General features: G+C 39.2%; 1 protein-coding gene across 4 annotated transcripts in view; it reads right to left on the reverse strand.

Annotated features, from left to right (window-relative positions):
- LOC150078561 (uncharacterized) overlaps positions 1-27,957 on the reverse strand; it is a 773,569-nt gene that overhangs the window by 584,700 nt on the left and 160,912 nt on the right. For all 4 annotated transcript variants that reach the window (XM_090385507.1, XM_090385508.1, XM_090385509.1 and 1 more), the window contains exons 4-5: positions 27,216-27,281; positions 8,387-8,433 (exon numbers count right to left, since the gene is read on the reverse strand). In XM_090385507.1, coding sequence (XP_090241633.1) covers positions 8,387-8,433; positions 27,216-27,281 — 113 coding nt within the window. The remainder of the gene's footprint in view (positions 1-8,386; positions 8,434-27,215; positions 27,282-27,957) is intronic.

Here is a 27,957-nt window from a genome sequence, read left to right on the forward strand (position 1 = left end):
GGAAACACCGTTTTAGAGCTGTACCTTCGAAATATAAGGAATATTGGAACTCGCCACAATGTTCATCTTAACTTCATAAGTCATCAATCATATTGCATGATGGAAGAGATAAGGAAGGGTTGACCGGAACTTAGCTCTAGAGACTAAACATGGGTTCCACCACTTCGAGCCTCCAATAAGCAAAGCGGTGGTATTGCACCGGTTGATGAGAGTCATCTACCACCTAGTACTGCCTGGTAACATAGAGGGGCGGCATTCCTCCATGTGGTGTGGGTGCTACACCTCAACCCCTGCTTACAGGTTTCACACCTGGGTGTTCACCCACCATGTACTTGTGCATGGAGGTTATACCCAGGATTACTAACAGTCCCATCATCGTGAAGGTGCAAGCAGAGGATTTGGCTGTCACAGACCATCTGGACTTCGCCGAAATTGGGTCCACTTGACCTGAGTGTCACCCGAATATCAGTTCCATCAGCGTTTTAGACTCCCAGGTAGCAAGTAAAGCTTGTCTAGAATATCTGAGAGAATGTCTGTGACAACCTCAAGGACCAACAGACTGTACAGCTTCCACTCCTATTTGTCCAAGCGCCGACCGGGCTAGCCGGGTGGGTAAAGTGCCTGAGTGGCAATCCAAAGGTCGCGGGTTCGAATCCCGCCTCGGGCTTGGATCAAAGTACTGCAAAAACCTTTGGACGTGCATTATGGCCACAGAAACCGAAGCCGATAGCAGGAAATGAAAGAGAAGATCTTGAAGCCAAACAACCAGATACTACTCCTTTGCAGACCTTTCAAACCCCATATATTGATTATAAACATATTATCTGGAAAGCATGTTACAATAGCTGGTCACTAATCTTGAGAGGTTATCCAGGAAACAAACTATACCAAATAAAACCAGAACTAAAGCTGTGGCTCTCCAGCTTCCAGAAAAGCAGACGCGAAGAAACAATTTTAGGAAGGCTCAGGATTGGGCATACTCATCTCACTCACCTGTATCTATTAACTAATGACAGCGCTCCCCAATGTACATCATGTCAAGTACAACTGACAATTCGCCATTTGTTAGTGGACTGTCCCCACTTTCAAAACATCAGCTTAGACACTTTTAAATCAATTGCTAATATGCAGACATCAATAAATTTAATGCAGATTCTGGGAGATGATCCTAATAAAAAAGAACTATTTACTTTCATAAAACAGATAGATATATATATCATAAAAAATAGTTATTATTTCATATTCACTATTAGAAAGACACAATATGGCCCTAGCAGCCTGTGTCTTTAAACCCAACAACAACCATCCGCAATACTGGGTGTCGGACATACCAAAAAATCAAGAGTTCCTACCAACAGGGTGCCTCCGTAGCCAGGTGGGAAGGAGCAACAGTGCGTAGCACACGCTTCTTGATTAGACCGAGGTTCGAGCCTGTCACCACCAAATACGGAGGATGTGGAAAGGTCAGGGAATGACCACCGCATATCCCGGAGCAATATGGCCTTAGTTGCTAATGCTCCTAAAAACCAAAACAAAATCCTACCAACAGAGAATAGATTATGGCCACACACCATAAACAATTCAACTCCAGAGTTCTCACTTCCACCAGCTCAATTCACAGTGTGAGCAAGCAGTGGCGGAGCAGTACTGACTAAAAGCTAACGAGGAAAACGCCATCTTCATAATACTGGAACCGTACACACACCAGACGCAAGTACAGGGATATTCTATTAAATACATAATTGTGCAGTACACAGATGAAACCCCCATGGGCAACTGTAATAATCAGGAACCCCCACATCACGGTCACTAAAATCCCACAATTCTGCACTCCCTGGGCAGTGTTTATGTGGTTGCCCCATACTACAGGCCAGGGGCAGAAATTGACTACGCAACTGGAGAATCTTCAAACTGCACTAAGCGGCCACAAGACATCGGCCACTAGTGTGGCAGATGTCAACTGCAGGTCCCCCTCTGGCACAGTACAACGCCCAGAAGAGGTGCAACAAATGGGCAAAGGCTTGAGGAACACTTGGCCAACTCCATATTTGTTGTTAAAAACCAACCCTTCTGTCTACTGACCATCTGCAACACCTTATGGGAAACAGAAATCGTCATAACATTAGCCACAAGAAACATAGACACACACACTACAAATTTTATGGTTAGAAACGCCTGGATGACCTCGGACCATTGTACAATAACCTTCACATTAGAAAGGAAGCTAACAAGAACAACTGCCGACAGGCACATGCTAAATAGATTCGTCCGCGGCAAGGCAAACTTGGACACCGTCCGAGAGATGCTACGCACAGCAAGCCAGCAATACCTGCATACATGGAGGAGGCGGGCATGTGGGAGTGAAAACCCAGACCGACTCCAGAATGACGTAACAAAAATAATAACTGAAGCAGCAGGGAAAGCCAGGAAGGGAGGAATTCCCACTGCAGGGGTCATGGCCTGGACTCCAGAGCTCACACGAATGAAAAAATTAGTACAGCATAGAAGGAAACAATTTCAGAGGGGTAGGAGGACTTGGCTGCAACAAGAAGTCATTGAACTCAGGAACCAATATAGAATCGCTAGAAATCATTATACCGAACAAATAAAGAAAAAAGACTCATGGGAGAGGCTGGTACAAGGGTCAGGAAACAGCAATCCCTGGGGGTTGGTATAAAATTACCACTCACAAACTCCACAGGGGGGGAAGTCGTGACAGCCACCAAAACAGATGGAAACCTAACCATAACCTGGGAGGAGTTGATTGGGAGCATCCTTCAGGAGCTACCCACTATACTAACACATGAGCAGCATGCTATCTACCAAGCAAATAATTGTTATAATAATGACCAAATAGAACCTCCTTTCACCTTAGAAGAAATTCAGAATGCAGCAAGCCGTACGAAAAACAAGAAATGCCCTGGACTGGACCTTATCGAACTGGAGATGGCAAAAGAAGCAACAGAACATATACCGAAATTACTACTAAAACTATTCAATTGCTGCCTGGAGGCAGGTAAATTTTCAACTTACCTGCAAAAGGTAAATTTAAACTCCTCCGAAAAAACCCAACAAGGTCAGCGGAGATACCTAGTTCCCACAGACCCATAGCCCTGCTACCAACCCTTAGTAAAATATATGAGAGGCTGCTACATACCAGAATCGCAAGGCAATATGGATTTACTCCTGGCAAATCCACTAACGAAGCAATACAGAACCTTCTTTCTAGAGCCACCCAGTGCCAAAGGAAATACTTCCTCGTCATCGCAGTGAATTTCGCAGGGGCATTCGACACCCTCTGGTGGCCGAAAGTCTTGGAGAGACTCAGAGCCACCAACCTTCCATTGAATCTCTACAATTGCATGAAGGATTACCTGGCTGATAGAGCAGGGCAAGTTACCACACCATATAAATGCCTCAGTCACAAAGTCCACGGGGGCTGCCCCCAGGGTTCTGTCCTGGGGCCGCTCCTGTGGAACTTTGTCTTAGATGACTTCCTCGCCATGGATCTGGGTGGTGTGGAGGCCCAATCCTATGCAGATGACTTGGTCTTCACCATCGAGGCTAACAGCAGATCCTCCCTAGAAATGCAAGCAAATGATGCTTTTGCCCTACAAAAGCTGCTACATTGGATGAAGCTACACTTGTTGAAACTAGCACCCGAGAAGATAAAATTGGTGCTGCTAAAAGGTATGCTAGACTTAAGAAGACCACCACAAATTCAGATTGAGAAAAAAACACTTAAGCTGTGCGAACAGATCAAATACCTAGGAATAATCCTGGACAGAAAATTAAATTTCAAGCCACACCTAGAATATATTAAACAAAAGATAAGAAGATACGTGGATCCCGTAACTAGGGTCACGTGCAGGGACTGAGGACTCGGCCATACTACCTGTCCCTCTACTACAACGCTCTCTTTAACCCTGCCATCACGTATGGCTCCCCTGTCTGGTACGTGAGGGCGGGTCTAGAAATGAATAAAAGGATCCTCAAAACCATTTAGAGAACCATCCTCCTTACCATGAAGAGAGCAACTAGAATGACTAGCACAGCTGTCCTCCACATCCTGGCAGGGGTTCTTTCCCTGGATCTCAAGGCTACCCGCTGTGGTCTGCTTTTCCATCTTGTTAAAAACATATTGGCTCTAATGTATGACCTCACCACTGACATCACTAATGACTGCAACTGTGAGAAGAGAAGAATCACCTACCACCTAGTCCAGATTTGGCAGGAGATGAAGTGAAACAGAAAAGGGCACAGAAGATTCCTCCCCCACTGTCACCAAGCTTTATCTCAAGGTGCCAGCGGCGGCACCTTGAGATAAAGCTTGGTGACAGTGGTTTCACCCTGGTCGGAATACCACCTTCCTCCTTACAGGACACAGCCCGTTTAAAGCTAAGCTTCACCAACTTGGCATCACAGATAATGCAGACTGTCCCTGCGGCAACCGGGAGTCCTGGAGACACTTAATGTTTGACTGCTTCTGTATGATGACCTACGACTATGCCTAATAACGGCAATCCAATATATACTAGACAACCAAGAACCCAGACTGTTAGACACTCAAGAGAACTACAAGGCACTCAAGTCAATATGCCCAGGATCTATTTTCCAGAAAGAAAACAATGATAGCAATACACCAAAGGCAACCTGACTAGAAGGACAGCAGGAGGTCAAACAAGAAAGTAACACACAAATAAAACTTACCATAATGTATGAAGCTATTCCGCAGCACCAATTCTGTGATACCCAGTTTGAAGACCAATCCAAAATTCCCACTCATGAAAGTAAACAAGAAAACTCCAATTCACTGCACAACAAAGGCCTGATAATACAGAACCCAAGACCCCGGGCTTGCCAGGAAAAGACCTTGTTCTTTGAGTCAGTGGTGACACCACCATTTGGATTACAGTGGAGATACAATAGGTGATATGGCCTATTAGCGACCCAAAAACCACACTCCCTTGTGCGGATCTGTTTTTTCCTATTTCCTGGGGGGGGGGGGTTCCCTCTCTTCTCCTCCATCTTCACCACCCCATATTTTCACTCTGTTTTCATAGTGAAAATGGGGGGGGTCACCTTCCTATCCGACCCCCTCTTCTTCCTATTTCACCCTCCCCTCTCATCATTTTCTCTTGTACAGCGACTGCCCACAAGTCCAAATTTAAATCACATCAAATTTTGCCCAACCTGTTAGGCTCTCTAGAAATAATTCTTTCAGCGTAAAACCCCATGCAGCACTTTCTAAATGCAGTTTTACTGAAATCAACCGCAATCGCTCCAACCATTATTTTAGGTCCTAGCCACCAAAATCCCAAGAAAGTAAGTGGCAGGACATGCCAAAGTATAATTAATCTCTTGGTACACCCGGCCGGCATCCCCATCGCCAGGTATGGTAATGCCTGTTCCCACTAGGGGCCTCGCAGCCAACAGGCGAGATGAACAATGGGCACAACAAACTACATACCACATGACCCATACATTATTTTTAAACCTCTGGCATAGACAGGGTACTATCACACGATACATAGAACATACTCGGAGATGAGAGAAATCCCCAGAGCTGTCTGACCCTCAACATACCTATACCTTCATGATCGAAAGTGTTACCAATGCAGAGCAGAAGAAAACTTCAGACATCATCTCGCAAATACACATTACAATACCGATAAGGGCCATTTGTAAAAAAGATATTTTAGCTCTTTTAGAAGTACATTTAATTTTTTTTATATGAAAATACAGGCTAGTTCCAGATAATGGTAAAGGACACATTCTATGTCAAATCTTTATTAAAGAGGTGACCTTTTTCATTTGTTTGAATTAATCCTACCACTGCATTCGTCTGACTTTATACTATATCGGCGTATTATTTTTTTAAAGAAATAAATGTGCTTCTCCAAAAAAAAAAAAAAAAAAGTAGATGATGGAATATTAGTAACTTTTTCATATAAAGAAAAACTTAAAATTGCACAACTTTTCACTCAGGTGACAACATTATTACATTTAAAATGTTTTAAATGTTACAATTATTACATTAAAAAATTGTACATCATTATCATTTAAAAAGATGGCTCGATGATATCCCAGGACTGCATACTCAAAAGTTGCCTTACTCGCTCCAATTAACCGCCAACTCTTAAACTACCTAGAAACCTTCCATCTGATCAACGATTGTCAGTATGGATTCCGTCAGTGTCGATCCACTGGTGATATTCTGGCTTATTTGTGGACAAATTCAATGGAAAAGTTTGGTGAAACACAAGCAGTTGCTCTTGACATCTCAAAGGCTTTTGATCGTGTTTGACATAAAGGTCTTCTAAACAAGCTTCCATCTTATGGTTTGCCAACTGTTTTTTGTAATTGGTTATCCAATTTTCTCTCTGATCACTCACTGAGTGTGATGGTAGATGGCTCTCTGTCTTCTAACTTCTCCACTAATGCCGGTGTCCCCCAAGGTTCAGTTCTTTCCCCCACTCTTTTCCTCTTGTATATTAATGACCTTCTTCCATTGACTGGAAACCCTATCCATAGTTTTGCCGATAATAGCACATTGCATTCCACTTTCCATTTTGAGAAACCTTGCCCCGCTCAATCAGCTTCAACTTCTTCAAAATCTGCTACCAATTCCTTAAATGCCGATCTCCAGGTAACTCTCTAGTGGGGCAGAGACAACTTTGTTGATTTCAATCCTTCTAAAACTCAGTCTTGCCTTATATCTCGCAAAAAGGATTCTTCTGCTCCTATGCTTATCTTTGGTGACACTCCGATTTCTAGGCAAAATGATATATCTCTTTTGGGGATTATCCTGACCTCTAATCTCTCTTGGCACAAGTACATTACAAATATTGCTTCCTCTGCATCTAAAAAACTTGATTTTCTCTTTCGCTCTCGGCGTTACTTTTCTTCCAAACAGCTGTTCACTCTGTACAAATCACAAATCTGCCCTACCAGGGAATATTGTTCCCACATCTGGGGTGGCATTCCCAAAACCTCTCTCAGGCTTCTTGATTCCGTTCAGAAGAGGGCAGTTAGGTTAATTAATGACTCATCTCTAACAGAGTCTCTCCACCCACTGTCTCATAGACGTACTGTTTCTGCTGCATGTCTCTTCTACAGATACTTCCATGGGCACTGTTCTTCTGAATTGGCTTTATAATTCCCGCTCTTTCAAAACAGACCGAACATGTGCCGCCACCAGCCATTTACTGTCCAACTTCAAACTCACAGAACCAACTTTTCATCTTCCTCGTTTATTTATTCAACTGCCATTTTCTGGAACAACCTTCCTTCATACATGTTTTCTGAAAATTACAGTCTATAGATGTTCAAGTCCAGTGTCAACAAATATCTTCTTTCGTCTTCTCAACCTCCAACCCAAGCACTGTACTAAGTACTATAGGTTCTAACACCTCTCGTGTTTGGGGTTTACATAAAAAAAAAAAAAAAAAAAGGTCATGTACCATATTTACTCCAGAATCTTGTAACCCAGCTACTTATAAAGAAAGATACCACTTCTAAAAATCTCCATTTTTAGCACTTATAACATGTATAGTTCAGTTTTTATAAGAATATATACTTTCAAATAATACTAAAAAAAAGCAGTCTTTACCTTCTATGATTGCCTGTAACTATTCAATATTCTTCAGAGTATTGAATACTGAGAATGAACTACAGGGCAAATTCAAGGTGTCATCAAAAGTGGAAAGTTGTTTAGTTAATGAAACTTTTTAAGAATTTACTGAATGTTGATAAATTAATAATTTGCTCTGTAATGTGGCGTTCACAAGCGACCCCAGGTGTATCAGCACCCTGTGAGAGATATTTTGGTGCATCCTCTCCAACTTCCTATTACGTTTATGCATTATATTTTTACTATTAATTGAAAAATACTTACTTTTGTACTCTAAAAAAGAAAATGTATGAGAGCCCCTGAAGGGTAGAATCATATATATATTATTTAGGAAATAAATAAATTAACCAAATTTTGCTCGAATTGCTTGAATCGGAATGTAAGATTGACTTCATATCGCAACTTGAGATTTACAGCAAATCAGTGAATTTTCAAGGCATTTTGCATCCCCTAAATTTTGGTGCCCTGTATGGTTGCACCACTCGATTGCCTCTGAAGTTAGCCCTGGAGGTGTTAAGTGTTTTATTTATACAGAATTTATAACTGATAATAAAAATAGTGTTGATCACATAAAAATTCTGGCACAGCAGATATCATTGCTTATTAATGCTAATAAAATTACTCTAAAATATTTCATAATTTAAGAATATAGTATTCTTGTTTGCAAAAGTACCTTTTTTTAAGCAAATACTTTTTTATTTTATTTCAAATAGTTGCTTCAAGATTTACAAAAAAAAAAGTTTGCATACTCACTCCTCAGCTGTAAGTGGTTTAAAATCTGCTGGATCTTCAGGATATTGCTAAAAAAAGTACAAATTCAAATTATTGAGTATTTTTTTATTTCACTTTTATCTCAGAAAACATACCATCATATAAACTAACTTCTGATGGAATTTTATAAAACTGTTCTTTTAAGTAACAATTATATACTATTTAGACCAAATACATATATTCTCATACATCTTGCAACAGAATACCCTGTATGACAAAAGCATTCAGATACATGTAGTTCCTCAGAGGACTTTTAATTCAAAAATGTAGTATGTAGTATGACCATAAAGACAACCCTTCACATACTTCCTACCAATTTCTTAAATATCAACCACAATTTGCTTCCATTCTCTTGCAAAGCAGCTGGTACCATAACCAGTTTGAAAGACCATTTTGGCTATAGCATAATCTGGGCATTCCAATTTATCCCATATATGTTCAACAGGATTAAGATCTGAGAATCTGAACCAGCCAGTGAAACTATCAAACGTCACAATCCACAAACCTGTATGACACAGACTACTGCTGTGCTGATACCATCAGGGCCCAGACAGCCAAATGTCACTGTCCACAAACCCATATGATATAGACCACTGTCATGCAGATACCAATAGGGTCCATTTCGGTGATACGGCCTGTCACAGGACCTTTTTTTTTTTTGTTATATTTAGGCTAAAATTTTTGAATTTAATGTTAAAATTAGACTAATTATAACTATTTAGATTTTACTAAATTAAATTTAATTTAAATTTTACCTAATCATATGGTTTTCCTCAATGGTAAAGTCGTTTCTTGCTTGCTTGCTGTTTAGTCTAAAAACATCAATTGTCTACCTTTTGGACTCTAAATGGTGAGAGTTTGCCAATTGCATTTTCACAACCTGAGTGGATAATCAAGAAAGTTGGAATAGGATAATTCTCTGTCTGTTTACTGGCGTTCAGCAGTTCCTGCATTGGAACTGTCTTTCATTTTGGATGTCTGGGGTGCATCTGGCAGCCCAGATAAATCAGAGTTTGATTTACTCATGATGTGCTCTTTTTGGCACTGGGAGATTCTTTTTCTCCCAGGTTACCGGCTCTGCCATGTGGAGGCAAGAGCAGTGCCACCTAGACACCCAAGCGAAGAAGAAGAAAGGGTTAGTATAAACTAAAAATAAAAAAGGGATTAAAGAAAGGTGATTTTCCTTTCTAGGTTATAGTATTTGGACAGATGTATTTAAATATAATACTCACAAGTCGCCGGTCTTACAAGACTCAGAAGAAATGTATTTACAGTTAAGCGTACCAGATAAACGCTATGAAAGATGCTATGGTCACTAATACTGCTTGGCACTTGGGGCCTGAGCCTCTGCCCTTAGTTTCTTATATGCAATGAGATTGTCAATAGTAGGACATCTACTGAATTTATTCCAACCCTTTGTTTTTGCTGTTTTGCATTATTGCATACCACATTCCAGCACTGTTCGGCATGCGTGTTTTCGAGTCGAGTACTGCAGTATAGCATTCATATCTAATAGCATTTGACATGGTCAGTAGCGGAGTCAAGAAGTTGATAATGGATGATTTCTTCATCAAATGGGGCATATAGTTCGAAATTGACCCAAAATTGCCTTGGAAAATTTCCACCTCATGTGATGCAATTCTTGTGGCAAATTTACTGTTTGTATTCTGCAGATTAAGGGATAATGATCAATACTGAGAGGGTCATTTAGTACTGTCCACTCAATATTTGGAAATAAGTCTGCAGAACAGATAGTGAGATCAATGACTAAATTCAATCCAGTAGGGAGGTGTACATAATTACAGGAGACATTCAGGAGGGCAAGGTTCTGAGAGTCTAATAATGATTCTATTAATTTTCCTGTTTTATCTATTTAAGAAGATCCCCATAACGGGTGGTAGTGGTGGTAGCCAATAACATCACCAAATATACAGAATGGAGTTCGGATTCGATCAAATATTTCTTCATCCTGCTTCCAACAAAGGTCAAAGGAAAATAAGCCTGGGATTTTATCGTCTACTAAATTTTCTAGTTCAGTGTGTGGAGGAGGTTAAGCTCCTGTCTTTTCAATATAACATTTTTGATCTTTTGGGTAATATGAAATGTTAAGTCAGTATCTTTCAAACACATAGCTTTGTGATTTGATACTGAGAGATCAGATCACAAAGATCTTCAATGTTATTACATAAACCACTGCAATTCCGCTGAATGATATATTCCATTATTTTCTTTTAAGAAGGAAGATGAGCCTTCTTATTTTTGTGATAATTTATACAATGATCTGATTTTGTTTCCTGTTTTCTAGGAAAAGTAGGGCACCTAGATACTTTGCTGTCTTCTGTATCTGATATGGAGAAAGATATCCAGTTTCCATGTCATCACCCACGCCAATTCCAAGCAGTTAATCTGGAGGGGTTGTATCGTCATTATCCATACTAGTTTAATTTGGCTGTCTTTCTTCAATAGTATCTGGTTTATTTAATTTCTCAGCGACCTGATTACCTGGATTTTTGTCACATGGGATTGTTTTTGGTGTTATTAACCTGACCTGCTAAATATTACTTGGAAGAGAGATGGCTTGAAAGCACAGATCAGGAACATTCTGCAATTGATGTCTTCTGGGAAAATTGACATATCAGTCTGAGTTTCAGTATTCTGTTTGTTTCGAGTGATTGCAGAATTAGTATGTGTTGGCTGGATTGAGAAAAACTACTTTCTTCCTTCTTAACAGGTAACGATATTTTCTGCACTATAATTTTGGATTTGTCTTCCTACCTTCCATTTCTCACAAGTTTTAGAATATACTGGGTGTGGACTAGGGCTTGCACAAAACCGAGAAATTTCAAAACCGAGTTTAACCGAAGTTTACTCTTAAAACCGGTTTTAAAACCGATTTTCTCAGACTTAGGGAAAATAATTAAAAGCTTATAACGCAGGTATTTATTTTATCTTGGGAAGATTGTACAAATCGTAATCAAATCTTTTAAACAAAATCTATCACCTCTTATAGTAAAAAAAATTAAAATGCTCCAAAAAAGTAACCAGCTTGAGATTATACAAAATTACAAATCTTTTGAATAAAAACTATCTTCTCGTATAGTAAACAAAAAAATAAGTCCTATAATAATAAATAAATAAAAATAATGTGGAAAAAAAAACAGTTGGGAAAATTACTTTACTATTTATTACTCAGCTTTTTTCTGAAAATGATCCTTTGAAAAACACAGTATACTAAGCATTTTTCCTGATAGACTTGACCTTATTTTTGTGTTAAAGAAACCGGTGATCGAAAACACTCTCCCAGATTGGACAGTTGTTGGTTTAATGGTCAGCAGTGCTCTTTAAACTTTCTCCAGCTTTTCACTTCTACTGCTAGTTGCTTCCAAAATTTTTAATTCTTTGCTGATTTCCAATTCACTCGGATATTTTAAAGGCTCTTCAGTTAATCTCTTTATTACACTATTATACTCTCGCATGAGTGTATCTCCAACATCAGAACTAGATGAGTCTTTGTTTTCTTCTAAAAGAACAGTTCGTTTATTTTCAGTTTCTTCATTCAACGCTAAAACTCCTTCGGAATGTTTTGCAAATAATCTCTGATAAATCTCTTCAGCATGCTTTTTCAAAATTTGCTTACTTGGAAAATCAAAAGTTCTTGAACCTGAATCTTCTTTCCTAAACTTTTGGGGTTGTGTAGATAGCTTAGCAAAGCCACAGTTTGGCAATTTCGTCTTGCATTGTAACGCTGCAAAAGGCTTTGGTGAAACTTTAAAGCAAATGGGTTTTCTGCTGTATCAAGCTTAGCAAGCAGAAATTCTATTGAAGACTCTGCTTTAAGTAAGTCAGTATCTTCTGAGGTTATAGCCTTCAGAATCATTTCAACTGGTCGCAAAGTTTCACAAAGCAATTCAAGTGTTTTCCAGTCATCGTCAGACACAGCTTCAGTTGACAGTACTGCACATAGAGCATTTGGAATGCAATTTTTCAATTTCAAAAATCTCTCAATCATATAGAATGTGCTACCCCATCTAGTTTTGCAATCTAATATAAGTTTATATTCTTTCCCATTAAATTTTGCTTTAACAAAATTTTGTAATATGTCAATTTTGGTAAGCGATTTTCGAAAAAGCTTGAAAATTTTTCTGACTTTGTTAATAGTTTGTGTAATATTGGCCATTGGATTGAATAAATAAATGAGCTCATCGGCAAAGTCAGTTTGATAAAGCATGCCTTGCTGTCTTTCTTCAACTTCTTCATCATCACTACTTTCTTCATTATTTTTATTTTCTTCGTTGTCTTTGGGAGACTCAGAGACTGTGGCACCATAATTGATTGCTTTTTCATAAAGTACATCTATAACTGACAGATGTATACAATGGGCTATACATTGTTGACGATCAGGCGTAATTTGCTTGCCAAACTTAATCATCATTGGTGCTCCATCGGTGGTGCAGGCAACAATATCCTCATCCAAGTTCAAACCAAATTCCTTCAAGTGTCCATTCACAATTTGCTCAGTTCTTCTGCTATCAAGTGAACCATTAATCTCAATAAGACCTAACGACCAATGATTGTCTTTTGAATGCACATTTATATTCATATACCTTTTATTTGTATAGACGTATATTCGTCTAGAGTCAATGAATACCGTGCACCCAAAACCAATGAATTTTTGAAATGCTGAATGAGTTCTTTCTTAGTTTTATAATAACTCAGAACCATATTTTTAATTCCATTCACTGAGGCTGATGGTAATTTATCGTATTTATTTCTCTGAAGGTGAAGGCTTGATTGTATAAACTCACTCTTGGCAATTGAATTAAAAGAAAATCCATCTAAAGCGGCTAATTTTGAAATTTCTTCTTCCATAGATTTTTTAACGATAAAATTTTCTAATGTTCTTACCATTTTTACGGGAGGTTCACTGTTATCTTGCTTAATGTCAATCTGACGCATTTTCTTTAAATGCAACATCAAAGATGATGTAGATCCTCCAGATGACTTCATTATCTTCTGACATTTCGAACATTGTGCTTTATCTTTGCTTTTTCGAGCAAAATAATTCCATACATTTGATTTCATCTTAGACATATTAAGAGTAATAAATATTAATTAGTAGGAATTTATATCACCAACAATTTTAAATAAAAATATTGAAGATAACAAAGGCACAATACTATGCGTCACTCCCACAAGCACTGAATGAAGAGTCTAAACGAGGCAAGTTTCAAAATTTTCAGGAAAGAAATTTTTTATTTATTTACTTGCAATTTTTTTTTCCCCAATTAAATCTATTGTATTTTCAAAATTACATAACTAAATTTGGTGAAGCTGCTTTTTGGAGAACATTTGATCGCAAATTTAATAGGAATAAAGAAGCAAAAAACTTTCTACGATTGAAATTTGATGCAATATTCAGCGAATCTGTTTCTAGTGGGTAACCATGAATAAGGCGTGTTCCATAACTTGCCTGGCGAACAAGATAGATGGAATGGAGAAATGTTGAGCATTTTCTTTAACGCTATCGCTCCGACTTACTAAGTCGTAAAATGAGTACACCTGCATCGTGCCATGATACAGGTGGGAAGATAAAAGGTACCCCCTCCTAGATTTGGGCCACTTGCCCATGAGATTCGTACCTAAACATAAAATAAAATAAAAAAACATGTTTAAAACGTAAAGCAATTGAACGATCCAGACAATCGAACAAACAAAAGAAAATGTGCCTAACAAAAAATTATATTCGAGGGCTGACTAAAAAAAAATATTAGAATCCGGTTTTAGAAGCTCAGTTTCGGTTTTAACAACTCAATATGAAAACCGGATTTAACCGGTTTGCAAGCCCTAGTGTGGACCACTGCAATTTAGGCACACAGGAGTGATTTCTGTGCATTTGTTTTTTTTTTTTTTTTTTTTGAGAGTGATCTTTTGAGCCACAGTTTGGACAACCAGTATCTCCTCGTCACATGGTCTAGGAATGACCATATTTCTGACAGTTCTGCGCATCATAATGGATTTGGAAAATGTATAATCTTACTTTAAAGTTGAGATAACTGGCTTTAGCTGATGTTGACATATCATCATCATCAGCCATATTCAATTCACTGCAGTATGAAGGCAACTCCAGAACTTTCCAGTTCCTTCTGTTTTGTGCAATGGCCTTCCATTTGATACCCACAAACTCATGAATTTCGTCTGTCCATTTCCGTCGTTATCTTCCAGGTTTTCTTCTAGCTCCTCTTGGGTAATATTCAGTTATTTTCTTAGTCCATCTGTCATCTTGTCTTCGCGCTGTGTCCTGCCCAAGACCATTTTAGTTCTTTAGTTTTGATAAGAATGTGCTTTACTTGAGTTTGCTGCCTAATCCATGTGGAATATAATTCATTTCATTCTTTGCTGTGTAGTTCTCAGCTTCTCTTCCATTCTTTTGGTTAGTGCACAAGTTTAACTTCCATAGGTCACGGTGGGAAGCATACATTTGTTCATTATTTTACGTTTCAGACAAATTGGGATATTGCTCACAGTATGTGACTATATTTGCTGAATGCAGTCCATCCAAAATTTATTCTTCTATTGACATTGCCATTTATCATTGTTACAGCTAATGACTTGTCCAAGATAAGTATGCCTTTTCGTAATCCAAAAATTCCAAGCATAATGGTGTTTTATATTCATTTGCTTTCTCCATTAGCTGTGATATTAAGAAAAGGTGATCCATAGTTGTGAATCCTGTCCTATGCAATGACAGTACAGTACCACAACAGGATCTAGAAGTATTGGACAGATGGGCAGCAAGGTGGCAACTGAAGTTTAACATTGATAAATGCAAAGTACTGCATATGGACAGTTGTAACCCCAGGATAACATACCAACTGTGCAATACTACATTCAGGGTAGTGGAGAATGAAAAAGACCTGGAGTAGTTGTGCAGTCTGATATGAAGTTTTCAGAGCAGTGCAGACAGGCTACCAGAGCAGCTTATGGGGGGCTTGTCAATGATGCACAGGAATTTTGCTAGCAGAGATAAGGTGATTACCCCTTTGTACAAGGCAATGGTCAGGCCACACCTTGAGTACTGCATACAAATCTGGAAGCCTCGTTTTAGGAAGGATGTAAAACGGCTGGAACGGGTACAGCGAATGGCAATGAGATCAATCAAATGAAGGGAACAAAGGGTTGCTCTTTTAACAAGAAATAGTAGTAGTAGTAGTAGTGGCATGTGATGCAAGAAAGCAAATGTATGAGCTTATGCAGCATCAGCCAAAAAAAAAAAAAAAATCACACCATTCCCTCCAAATGCCTGTCCAGTTCCTCCTTAAATTTATTCAACCTATCAACTTCCACAACGACAGATGGAAGTTTGTTCCAGCAATTAACCACCCGCTGGCTAAAGGAAAATTTCCACACATTTATTCTACATCTGTCTTTTCTTAATTTGAATTTATGGCCCCTTAGATTCGTAATCTGAACAAGTGGAAGGATCCCATCAGAATTCAGCGTGCCCAACCCATTCAAGGCCTTATATACCTCAATCAGATCACCGCACAGGTGCCTAGTCTCCAACCACTGCAATTTGCAGAACTTAAGCCTCTCTTGGTAAGAGGATCCCTTCATTCCCCTCACCAATCTTGTTGCCCTTCTCTGTACACGCTCAAGTAAATCTACATCCTTCCTAAAATGAGGCCTCCAGACCTGTACGCAGTACTCAAGCCGTGGCCTGACCATTGCCTTATACAGAGGGATAATCACCTCCTTTTCCCTGCTAGCAAAATTCCTATATATCATTGACAAAACCCCATGACCTGCCCTGGCAGCCTGTCTGCATTGCTCAGAAAACTTCATATCTGCCTGCACAATTACTCCCAGGTCTTTTTCATTTTCTACCAGCTTAAGTGTAGTACCAGACAGTTGGTACTGTTTCTCTGGGGTTACTTCTACCCATATGTAGTACTTTGCATTTGTCAAGGTTAAACTTCAGTTGCCACTTCTTAGCCCATCTGCCCAAATTATCTAGATCCTGTTGCAGTAGCACACTGCCATTACTGTCATTAACAACCCTGCCAACCTTTGTATCATCTGCAAACTTCGAAATTAAGCCTGATATACCTTCATCAATATCATTGATAAATATACAAAACAACAGTGGACCTAACACCGAACCCATTAGCATTAGCATTAGCATTAGCAGAGGCATATGATGCAAGAAAGCAAGCTTATTCAGCATCAGCCAAAAAAAAAACAAAAAAAAAAAAAAAAAACCCACTCCCATTTCACCCCTCCGTTCGTTCGAAATACCTGTCCAGTTGAGCTTTAAATTTGTTTAGGCTATCAACTTCAACAACCAGTGATGGAAGTCGGTTCCACCAACCAACCACCCGCTGGCCAAAGGCAAATTTCCGCACATCTATCCGACATCCGTCCTTCCTCAATTTGAATTTATGCCCTCTGAGGTGATTATTCTGAGAAAGATGAAGAATCCCATTGGCATTGAGCATGCTCAAACCATTCAAAGCCTTATACACCTCTATCAGATCACCTCGCCGGTGCCTAGTCTCCAGACTCTGTAATTTGCAAAACTTAAGCCTTTCTTCGTAAGAGCAACCCTTTGTTCCATTTACTAATCTTGTTGCCCTTCTCTGTACCCGTTCCAGCAGCTCTACATCCTTCTTGAAATGAGGCCTCCAGACCTGTATACAGTACTCAAGATGTGGCCTTACCATTGCCTTATACAAGGGAATAATCACCTCCTTATCCCTGCTAGAAAAATTCCTCTTTATCATTGACAAGACACCATGAGCTACTCTTGCAGCTCGTCTGCACTGCTCAGAGAACTTCATATCTGCCTGCACAATTACCCCCAGGTCCTTTTCATTCTCCACCACTGTCAGTGTAGTACCGCAGAGTTGATACGTTGATCTGGGGTTACTGTTTCCCATATGCAGCACTTTACATTTGTCGATGTTAAACCTCATTTGCCACCTCTCAGCCCATCTGTTCAACCTTTCCAGATCCTGTTGCAGCAGCATAGCGTCAGTATTGTCCTTAACGACCCTGCCAACCTTTGTATCATCTGCAAACTTGGACATTAAACTTGATATCCCATCATCAATATCATTCATAAACACCGAAAACAACAACGGACCCAACACTGAACCTTGAGGAACTCCACTAATAACATTAGTCCACGTTGAGCAGTGTCCATTGATTACCACTCTCTGCCTTCTGCCACTCAACCATCCCCTTATCCATAGCAGCAATTTGCCTCCAATGCCACACTGCTCCAATTTGTGCAGCAGTCTTCCATGTGCAACAGTATCAAAAGCCTTTCTAAGATCCAAATATATAATATCAAAGTTATTCCCTGCATCCAGTTCTTTTGTGACTACATCATAGTATCCAATCAAATTGGTCAGGCAAGACCTGCCCTTAACAAAACCATGCTGCGTCTGAGCTATAACTGAATTCTTGTCTAGATGATCCTGCAGTGCTTCTTTAACCAGTGCCTCCATTAATTTACCTGGAACAGAAGTTAAACTAACAGGTCTATAATTACTTGTGTCAGCCTTTGAACCTCCTTTGTGAATTGGGGTCACATTTGCACATCTCCAGTCCATAGGTACCTCCCCTGAGTCCAAGGAAGCTCTCATAATTATGGCTAAGGGTTTGCTTACTTCCTTTGCTGCCTCCTTTAATATAACTGGATAGATCCCATCCACCCCAGGTGCCTTTTTTATGTTTATCCTCAACAATCTCTCCTCCACTTTCCTCTCAGTTATTACAAAATCATCCAGCTCACTGCCAATGTTTACTTTACCTACATCATTCTCCTTCCTGAATAACTCCTCATGCGTGAATGTAGATGCAAAATACTCGTTTAGATTGTTAGCCACCTGAGCAGGATCCTCAACTGTTGAACCATCAATATCCAGTGGACCAATCTGATTCATCCCTTTCCTTTTCGAGTTCAAGTATGTAAAGAACTCTTTTCTGTTTTTCTTTGCATCCTTTGCCAAGGATTTTTCATAGTCTGCCTTTGCCTGCCTAATCTCCTTTGTGACTTGGTTACAGACCAACTTATATCTATCATAGGCTTCCATGTCACCCATTAATTTGTATGTATCCCATGCATTTTTCTTCTCTGCCACATGTCTCATTAGTTCATCTGACAACCATTTAGGCCTAAACCTTGAACAATATTTCTTAGTTGGTATGTAAAGCCTGGTAGCCTCCAAGATTAGTTCCTTGAATGCTTCCCATTTTGAGTTTGCTGTTGGTAACATCATCAGTTGGTCCCACTGTATAGAATTTAAATACTGTCTCAGACCATCATAGTCGCCTTTACGAAAACAAAAACCCTTCCCTTTACCTCTGATGGTAGTTACCTCCTTGAGTAAATCCCACTTCAACACACTGTGATCACTGCCACCTAGTGGTTCATTTATCTGCAGGTTCTTAATGCATGAAGAATCACTACTGATAATCAGATCAAGAGTATTGCTCCCTCTTGTTGCCTCACGAACATGCTGATGTAGAAAACAATCATCCAATAAATCCACAAAAGCCTTGCTAGTGTGCGAGTGACCAACCCACAAATTCCAGTCAATATCTGGGAAATTAAAATCCCCCATTATAAGACTCTCTGATTTACTGGCCCACTCTATTTCCCTGTACAATATCTTATTATACTCATCAGAGTCATTAGGCCTATAGCACACTCCTACTCTCAATTTTGATTTCCCTATGCTTATGTCACACCAAACTGACTCGACGCTGCCCTGTCCATCGATGTCGACTGGCTTCACTTCCTTGGACTTTATGTGTTTCTTAATTAATAGCATGACCCCTCCTCCCCTCCTGTCCTGTCTATCCTTTCTATACACATTGTATTCCCCAAATTCCAGTTCCGCATTACTTATATCTGTGTGACACCACGTCTCTGATATCCCAACAATATCTGCCTTTGATGTTTTGAGCAATACCTCAAATTCATCAAATTTATTTACCAAACTCCTAGCATTGGTGTACACGCAGGTATACATGCACCTGTTTCTATTCTTAGCTACCCTAACACAACCCATGTGTTTACTTGTACCGCAATGACTACCAGCAGTCTCTGAAATATCCTGCATCCTGTTTTTCAGGCTTCTGCTCATTTCAATAGAAGCAGTGCAAGAATCACTTCCACCTCTGCCACTGGCTACTGTTAATCTATTAGTCCTTGTATCCCCCCCAACTAGCAGTTTTCCGACCCACCTAACACTGCCTCGACAGCATCAGCAAAAATTCTTGCACCCTTTCTATTTAAGTGTATCCCATCCCTGTAGAAGCAATCTCTCCTGTTAACAAGTACAGTCCAGGCTGAAAAAAATTCTACCCCTTGAGCCTTGCACAATCCCTCCAGGGCCGAATTGATCGACAAGGCTCTCATCATATACTCCCTCCTATCGTGTCTGGGCAGAATTGCAGACACTTTCAAGTTCAACCCTAATTCACGGCTTTTTTTCAACAGTGACCTGTACTTGCTAAGTAATTCCGCCGGTCTCCTACTCTTAATATCATTAGTGCCAACGTGTACAACTATATCACCTTTTGTGCCCTTAAAAGATGATATCCGCCCTACAACGTCATCAACCTTTGCCCCTGGCAGACATACCCTGGTCCTATTCCACCTATCCTTTTTACAAAGGATGTTCCCCGTTTCCCTGACAATAGAGTCACCAACAACTACTAGTTCCTGTGGGACCAGCGCATTCTGCCTAGGGGGATGCTTCTGTGTTGCCTGATGACCAAGTGCAAGCTCTGGCGTTGATGTGGGCAGCTGAGAGCTTGATGGGCCCCTCAATTTATTTCCTTCGAGGGCATCCACCCTGTCCTTCAAGCTCTCATAAAGGCCCATAACAACGCTGAGTTGTCGCCTGATTTCCTTGCACTCCTTACATCGTGCACACACAAAGACATCCCCCTTGGCAGTATCATGTCCCGTACCCGACTGCTCCGCAAACATCAAGCAAACAGTGCATTTTACTAGACTGTGATTCAGAGGGCAACTGCCCCCCTCAGTTCTCCCCTGAACCACAGCACTCCCATTAGCTTGAGCCTTTTGCTTTGCTGCTCTGGTCAGAGTCATGATTCCGATTTAATTCAATAAAATTCAAAACAAAAATTAAATCCTTAAGTTATATCCCAAAACAGTTATGTTATATATATTTTTTTTTCGGTATCTAGTGTTTTCTACGAGTTCCCTTTATACAACTTCCGTATCACGTGTACCACTATAGTTATGTATTAATTATTTGTTAGATTAAGTCGTTACATATATATATATATATATAGAGTTAAAAGTACAATTTAATTGACAATAAAGTTTATCAAGATTAATAGATTTACTGATTAATTGACAATATTATATTATGCACTATACGACACTAAGCTTATGCTATCGTGTAAAAATGGCGGGAATTCACGAACGGTATTTCTACGGACTCGTAAGTATTGATTAGCTTCCAAATCTCGCTATCTCAATTTAGAATAAACTAAGGATCCTGACTAGGTCTATAATCTACTTATAGAAGATAATTTGATATAACAGTTGGTTAATAAATCGACTAAATTTGGTTAAAAAAAAAAAATTTGGTTTGTGACACGTGGATTTGATACCGTTACCGATACTAAGTAATATCTACAAAATCTCTGTCTAAGTTAAACTTTAAACTAAGTATCGTAACTAGGAATATAAAGCTACTCTAGAAAATAAGTTAATATGACAATTTAAACTAATAAAGCAGATAATAAATCAGGAAAAACTTCTCTGTTTGAAGAGCTTTAAGGAGCAATGTCCAACCTGTGGGACTCCACTAATAACATTAGTCCAAGAAGAGCATCACCCATTGATTACCACCCTCTGTCTTCTAGCACTTAACCATCCTTTTATCCATTGTAGCAACTTACCCTTAATACCATTCTGCTCCAATTTGTACAATAGTCTTTCATGTGCAACAGTGTCAAAAGCTTTCCTGAAATCCAAATATATGATAAAATTATTTTTCGCATCCAGTTCCTTTGTAACCACATCATAATATCCATCAAATTTGTCAGACAAGACTTTCCCTTAACAAACCCATGCTGTGTCTGAATTATTGCTGCAGTCTTGTCTAGATGATCCTGCAATGCATCTTTAACCAGTGACTCCATTATTTTACTAGGAACAGAAGTTAAACTAACTGGTCTGTAATTACTCGTGTCACCCTTCGATGCCCCTTTGTGAATTGGGGATACATTTGCACATCTCCAGTCCGTGGGAAATTCCCCTGAGCCAAGGATGCTCTCATAATTATGGCTAAGGGTTTGCGGAGTTGCTTTGCCGCCTCCTTTAATATAACTGGATAGATCCCATCCACCCCAGGTGCTTTTCTTACGTTTAACTTCAACAATTTCTCTTCCACTTTGCTCTCGGTTATTACAAAATCATTAAGTATCTTGCTACAATTTGATAACCTTCTGCCATTTTCAATCCTTAATAATTCCTCACGTGTGAATGTAGATGCAAAATACTCATTCAGTTTGCTTGCTATCTGAGCAGGATCATCAACAGTCGAACCACCGATGTCAAGTGGACCAATCAGATTCATCCCCTTCCTTTTAGAGTTTATATAAGTAAAGAAATCCTTGCTGTTTTTCTTAGCATCTTTTGCCAAGGATTTCTCGTAATCTGCCTTCGCCTGCCGAACCTCCTTTGTGACCTGATTACAGATTAACTTATATCTGCCATAGGCTTCTGAGTCGCTTGATAATTTATATGCATCCCATGCATTTTTCTTCTCTGTTACAAGTCTCATTAGTTCATTTGACAACCATTTAGGCCTAAACTTTGAACAATATTTCTTAATAGGTATGAACCTTTTAGTAGCTTCCACGATTAATTCCTTGAATGCTTCCCACTTAGAATTTACTGTTGGTAACATCGTCAGTTAATCCCATTGTACAGAATTTAAAAACTGTCAGAGACCACTGTACTCACCTTTACGGAAGCAAAAACCCTTTCTTTACCCCTGATAGTAGTTAAATCTTTAAGTAAATCCCACGTCAGTACACTGTGAAATGCTTAAGTTCTGCAAATTGCAGCATCTGAAGGCTAGGCACCTGCGAGATGATCAGATTGATTAAGGCCTTAAATGGTTTGAGCAAGCTCAATGCTGATGGGATTCTTCTTCTTGCTCAGCTTATGCATCTGAGAGAGATTAAGAACTGAACAAACTTTTGGAGTGAATGGATGGGTGAAATGGGAAGGTGTTGTGTTTTTTTTTGCTGATGCTGCTTGCTTTTTTGCATTATATGCCTGTGCTAATGTTTTGAGCTCTCTGGCTTATTAGGAATGCATTTTTCTACATCCATTTCGACTCCTTTTAAGGAAACCCCGGGGGCTCACATCTGGTGAGTATGGGATTGGCACACCCAGGGTCCTGAGCTGGATATCATCATTCTTCTCTTTCTTGGTGATTCCCTTCTACTTTTGACTCTCTCTCTCTCTCTCTCTCTCTCTCTCTCTCTCTCTCTCTCTCTCTCTCTCTCTCTCTCAGGGATACTCGGGAACTTTTCTTTTTCCCTGCTGCAGCATAAGCCTCAGGCTTCGTTGCATCATATGGATAATAATAATAATAAAAATGGAGAAAAAGCCTTTAGCTATGGAGCTTAATATTTCTTCCAGGATGCCATTCCTACGACATGAAGCAGGAGCCGTGCCAACAGGACCAAATGATAAGAGGTTAGTAGTTAGTATTAATAAAGTTCTAAGGGGCTTAGAGGGGAAGGGGCTTAAAGGGGAAGAGGGGGAGCTTAGAGGGGGAGAGCCCCTTAGAAGAGGCTTAGAGGGGAACAGGTATCCTGTGTGTTATCAGACACTCAGCCTAAAACACTGATGGATCCAATATCTCTCTATTACAGAAGATTTAGGAGAAGTCCGGTTGGCCTGCCTCCCTAAAATCCACTCATGCACACCTTCTCGATGGTAAGCCCTGTTACGTCACTTAGGTGGCAACGAACGTGTAGAGTGGTTCTCTTCAAGACGCCTGGTCAGCGTGAAGAGGAAAAGACCAAACCCTCCAGCAATGAGAGCACAACAATACAAATGGCCCTCAGTCCCCAGCAGCTTTCACTCTCCCTTTTACGGCAGCGAGAGGATCAGAGTGGAAGCAGAGGGTGCTAAGAATCTCTGGGTACGACCAGGCTGCCATGCACGGAAATTGAACTTGGCCTGTTATAACGTACGATCACTCATCGGTGAAGACAGGATATTAGAGCTGGAAAAGGAATTAGAAAATGTGAATTGGAATATCATCGGTTTGGCTGAAACAAGAAGAAGGAATGAATCACTTATAAGTTTATCAAGTGGAAATCTGCTGGAAACAGTGAAAGGAGTGAAGGTGGAGTTGGGTTTCTGGTCCATAAAGATTTTAAAAACAACATTTTGGAATTCAAAAGTACATCAAGGGTGTCAAGACTAATACTCAAGATTTCTAAGAGGTACAAGCTAAAGATTATAATGATTTATGCACCGACATCGAGCCATGATGATGAAGAGGTTGAAGAAATGTACACTGAAATTGAGAGTCTTCTAGATGAGCAAAAAACCCACTACACTATTATTATGGGGGACTTCAATGCTAAGGTTGGAAAAAGGCAAAACAGCGCAGAAAGAGGAACTATAGGAAATTTTGGAATTGATGAAAGAAATAAAAGAGGTGAAAGACTTGTGGAATTTGCAGAATCTCAAGGAATGTCAGTAATGAACACTTTTTTCAAGAAAAGGATGAACAGAAAGTGGACATGGAAGAGTCCAAATAACAACTAATGAAATCGACTTCATCCTCACTAACAGAAGATATATTGTGAATGATGTTACCGTCCTGAATAAGGTAAATGTTGGAAGTGATCACAGAATGGTAAGATGTACACTTGATATAGATGTAGGAAAGGAAAGGAAAAAACTGACTCGAGTAAATAATACAAAGGTCTTTGAAATAACAGAGGAGGAGAAAAAGCAGTATGTACTGGAACTTAAGAACAAGTTTGAGCTTCTGCAGACTGCTCAGGACCAAGATATCGACGAGGAATATTACAACTTTCTGAAAGTGATAAAGCCCAAGAAACCTATAGGGAAACAGAAATCCAAAGAAGAAAAAATTAGTCAAGAAACACTTGTCATGATGAACCAAAGACGACAAATGAAGAGCAAGAAAAACACTGACAGGGAGAAAATTGAGTATACTGAGTTATGCAAAGCCATTAGAAAGAGACTCAGAGAGGACATAAGAAGATTTAACACAAGAAAAGTAGAACAAGCATTAAGGGAAAACAAAGGATTTAAATCAGCAGCCATGAGCAGTAATACAGAAAGACAAATGATACTGAAACTGAAGAATAGCGATGGTGTACTTATAAACAGCAGAGAAGGCATAATTCAAATAGCAGAAGACTACTATAGAGAATTATACAAGGAGTGAGGGAATGATACCAGCAGTGGGGAAGATGGATTGCAAAGTAGCAACACATACGATATACCCGATATTCTTCCTGATGAGGTAGAACATGCATTGAAGAAAATGAAGAATCGGAAAGCCCCGGGGGGAAGATGAAGTTACTGTAGAGTTGTTAAAATTGGGAGGAAGAGACATAACACAAAAACTGGCAAGGCTCTTCACAAAGTGCATTAGAAAAGGTGTGATGCCTAAGCAGTGGAATAATGCAATCATAGTTTTGCTGCATAAGAAAGGAGATAAATCAGAAATTGGAAATTATAGACCAATTAGCTTGTTATCCCATATCTACAAGTTGTTCACAAGGGTCATTACTAACAGATTAGAAAGAATACTTGATGAGAATCAACCGAAAGAGCAAGCTGGCTTTAGGACAGGATTCTCAACTATGGATCACCTTCACGTAATATCACAGCTAATGGAGAAAGCAAATGAATATAACGCACCATTATGCCTGGCATTTGTGGACTATGAAAAGGCGTTTGACTCCATACAGCATAAGGCAATGTTTCGGGCACTGGAAAGACAAGACATAGATACTCCATATATTATGATTTTGAAGAAAATATATGAGAGTGCTACATCCTTTATTAGACTAGACAAAGACAGTAGGAAATTTAAAATCGAGAAAGGAGAAAGGGCAGGACACATAGCTCGAAGACATGATGACTGATGGACTAAGAAAATAACAGAATGGTACCCAAGAGGAGCTAGAAGAAAACACCGGAAGACAAAGGCGGAGATGGATAGATGAAATTCATGAGTTTTTGAGTAGTAAATGGATGGCCAGTGCTCAAAACAGAAGAATCTGGAAAGTTGCTGGAGAGGCCTTCATCCTGCAGTGGATTGAAAATGGCTGATAATGATGATTAATAAAGTTAGATATGATATAGTTCAGGGCTAAATCAGGTTTTGTAAAGGTGTTTAACTAATGTACAAGTTAGTGCAATTGCATCATTTCAGTACATAGCCAACTATTAAGCAGTTATAAATTGGCATCATTAAGTATATCTCATATTGTGAATACCTTCACAACGAGTTGCCATGATATTGTACTACTTCGAATAAGTAACGCTTCACTGTAGGAGAAGACTATCGTTACTTATTCTTAGTGAATACCATCACACATACAGCACCATTTCAGAGCTTATTGGCTCCTCATCAGTGGGTGGGCAGGTACCCTGGTGTTGTAATGATGACAACCCATTTGTGAATAAGTATTCTATCTGCTGAGAATAAGTTGGTAGATGACTTTCATCAACTGGTGAAATACCACCACTTTGCTTACTGGAGGCTTGAAGTGGTGAAACCCATGTTTAGTCTCTAGAGCAAAGTTTCCGGCATCCCCCTCCCCTCTCCCCATACTTCTCCTTCAACCCATGCACGGTACTAAGTACTATAGGTTTTGATACCTTTCGTGTTCGGGATTCTCATAAAAAAAAAAAAAAAAGTAACAATAGTCTTCTCCTATGATGAATTGTTACTTATTCAAGGTAGTGCAACATCGTGGCAACTCATTGTGAAGGTATTCACAATATGAGATATACTTAATGATGCCAATTTATAATTGCTTAAGCAGTTGGCTATGTATTGAAATGATGCAATTGCACTAACTTGTACATTAGTTAAAGTTAGATATATATGCAATAAGAAAGGTGTCTTTCCTTTCTTTAAATAAACTTACTGCTTTCTCTTGAAGAGCAAAATTATATAACTGTGTGTAACTTTAATCAACTTTAACTCTGTAATCAAACTGAAATCGCTACAGTCACTTGCTTGACACTCGGGGCGAGCCTTAGACTAAATTATAACTTCACAATGCATACAATACAACAAATTTCAGTCAATGTGGGCATCATGAGGACTAATTAATCAATATTTTTTCATTATTATTTGCCTCTTCGGTAGAACAGTCACCGTCCTCCCATATCTGGCGGAAAAGACCTGAGTTCAAATCCTGTAAACAACACAAGGAATTTTTTAGGTCATTTTCACTACATAGATGAAGTTATTCAGTCTCAGGTGAGGGTTGCATGGATTTTTCATCTAGCATGCAGTAAATCAACCATTGAATGTGCAATTTACAGACATATATACAGCACAAAATGGCCTAAATTGCTAACATGTCTAAACCCTACAATAACCAATTATAATTAAAATAAAATGTTTTCCATAGAGCTAAACATTTTTTGAAGGAAGGAGTCAAAAGTGTATGTTCCTAAGCATATTAACCTTAACAAAGAAACCACATTTATGAAAAATGTAATGAAAGTACTTACCTTTCGACAAGCTGGACACAAGCCATTCTCATCTGTTCTAATTCTATGCCAACAAAATCTGCATATCTGTGAAATGGAATATTTGATATTATTATAAAATTATTATTTGATGTTATTATAAAATATTATCAAAAATTTATACACTGTTAATCGGTGTATAAATTTTTACACTGTTGATCAGTGTATAAATATAAACAAAGGAAAATGCTGTTTTTCCAACAGTAATGAATTCTGCAACAATTCACTTGATATGATGGAATCTGCTCATAGATAAATATGCGCATCCTTTGCTAACAAATACAGAATTGTTTAATTACTGTCAGATTAGTAAAGTGATGTGTAAAGTGATTACTGTCAAATTAGTAAAGTGATGTGTCTCAGAGGTGAGAAGTGCACTGAATATTTTGTAGTAGGGAATGAATCTCCCTGAATGAAGCTGCAGATGAACACCAAGTTTTGCCAGCAACTGAAAATATCACTGATGGAAGCATTGTGGATGCTTTGGAAAGTGTAAAACAAATGAATGATGTCCAGATCCAAGGTGTCCAGTGGCAACAGAGGTTCACAGACAGTCACAAATATCTGGAAGATGAGCCAAACAGCAAACAGACTTCAACACTGCAGATTATTCAATATGATTGATGTCAGGTTATGGAGACAACTGCAGAGAACGATGGAAATTTGTTTGGAAATTTGTACTATACCCTCAATGATCTGAAGATGGTTTGAGCAAAAGAAAAAG

The sequence above is a fragment of the Mastigoproctus giganteus genome, chromosome 11 (assembly GCF_048544385.1).
Source record: "Mastigoproctus giganteus isolate SK-2022 chromosome 11, ASM4854438v1, whole genome shotgun sequence".
Taxonomy (NCBI): Eukaryota; Metazoa; Arthropoda; class Arachnida; order Uropygi; family Thelyphonidae; genus Mastigoproctus; species Mastigoproctus giganteus.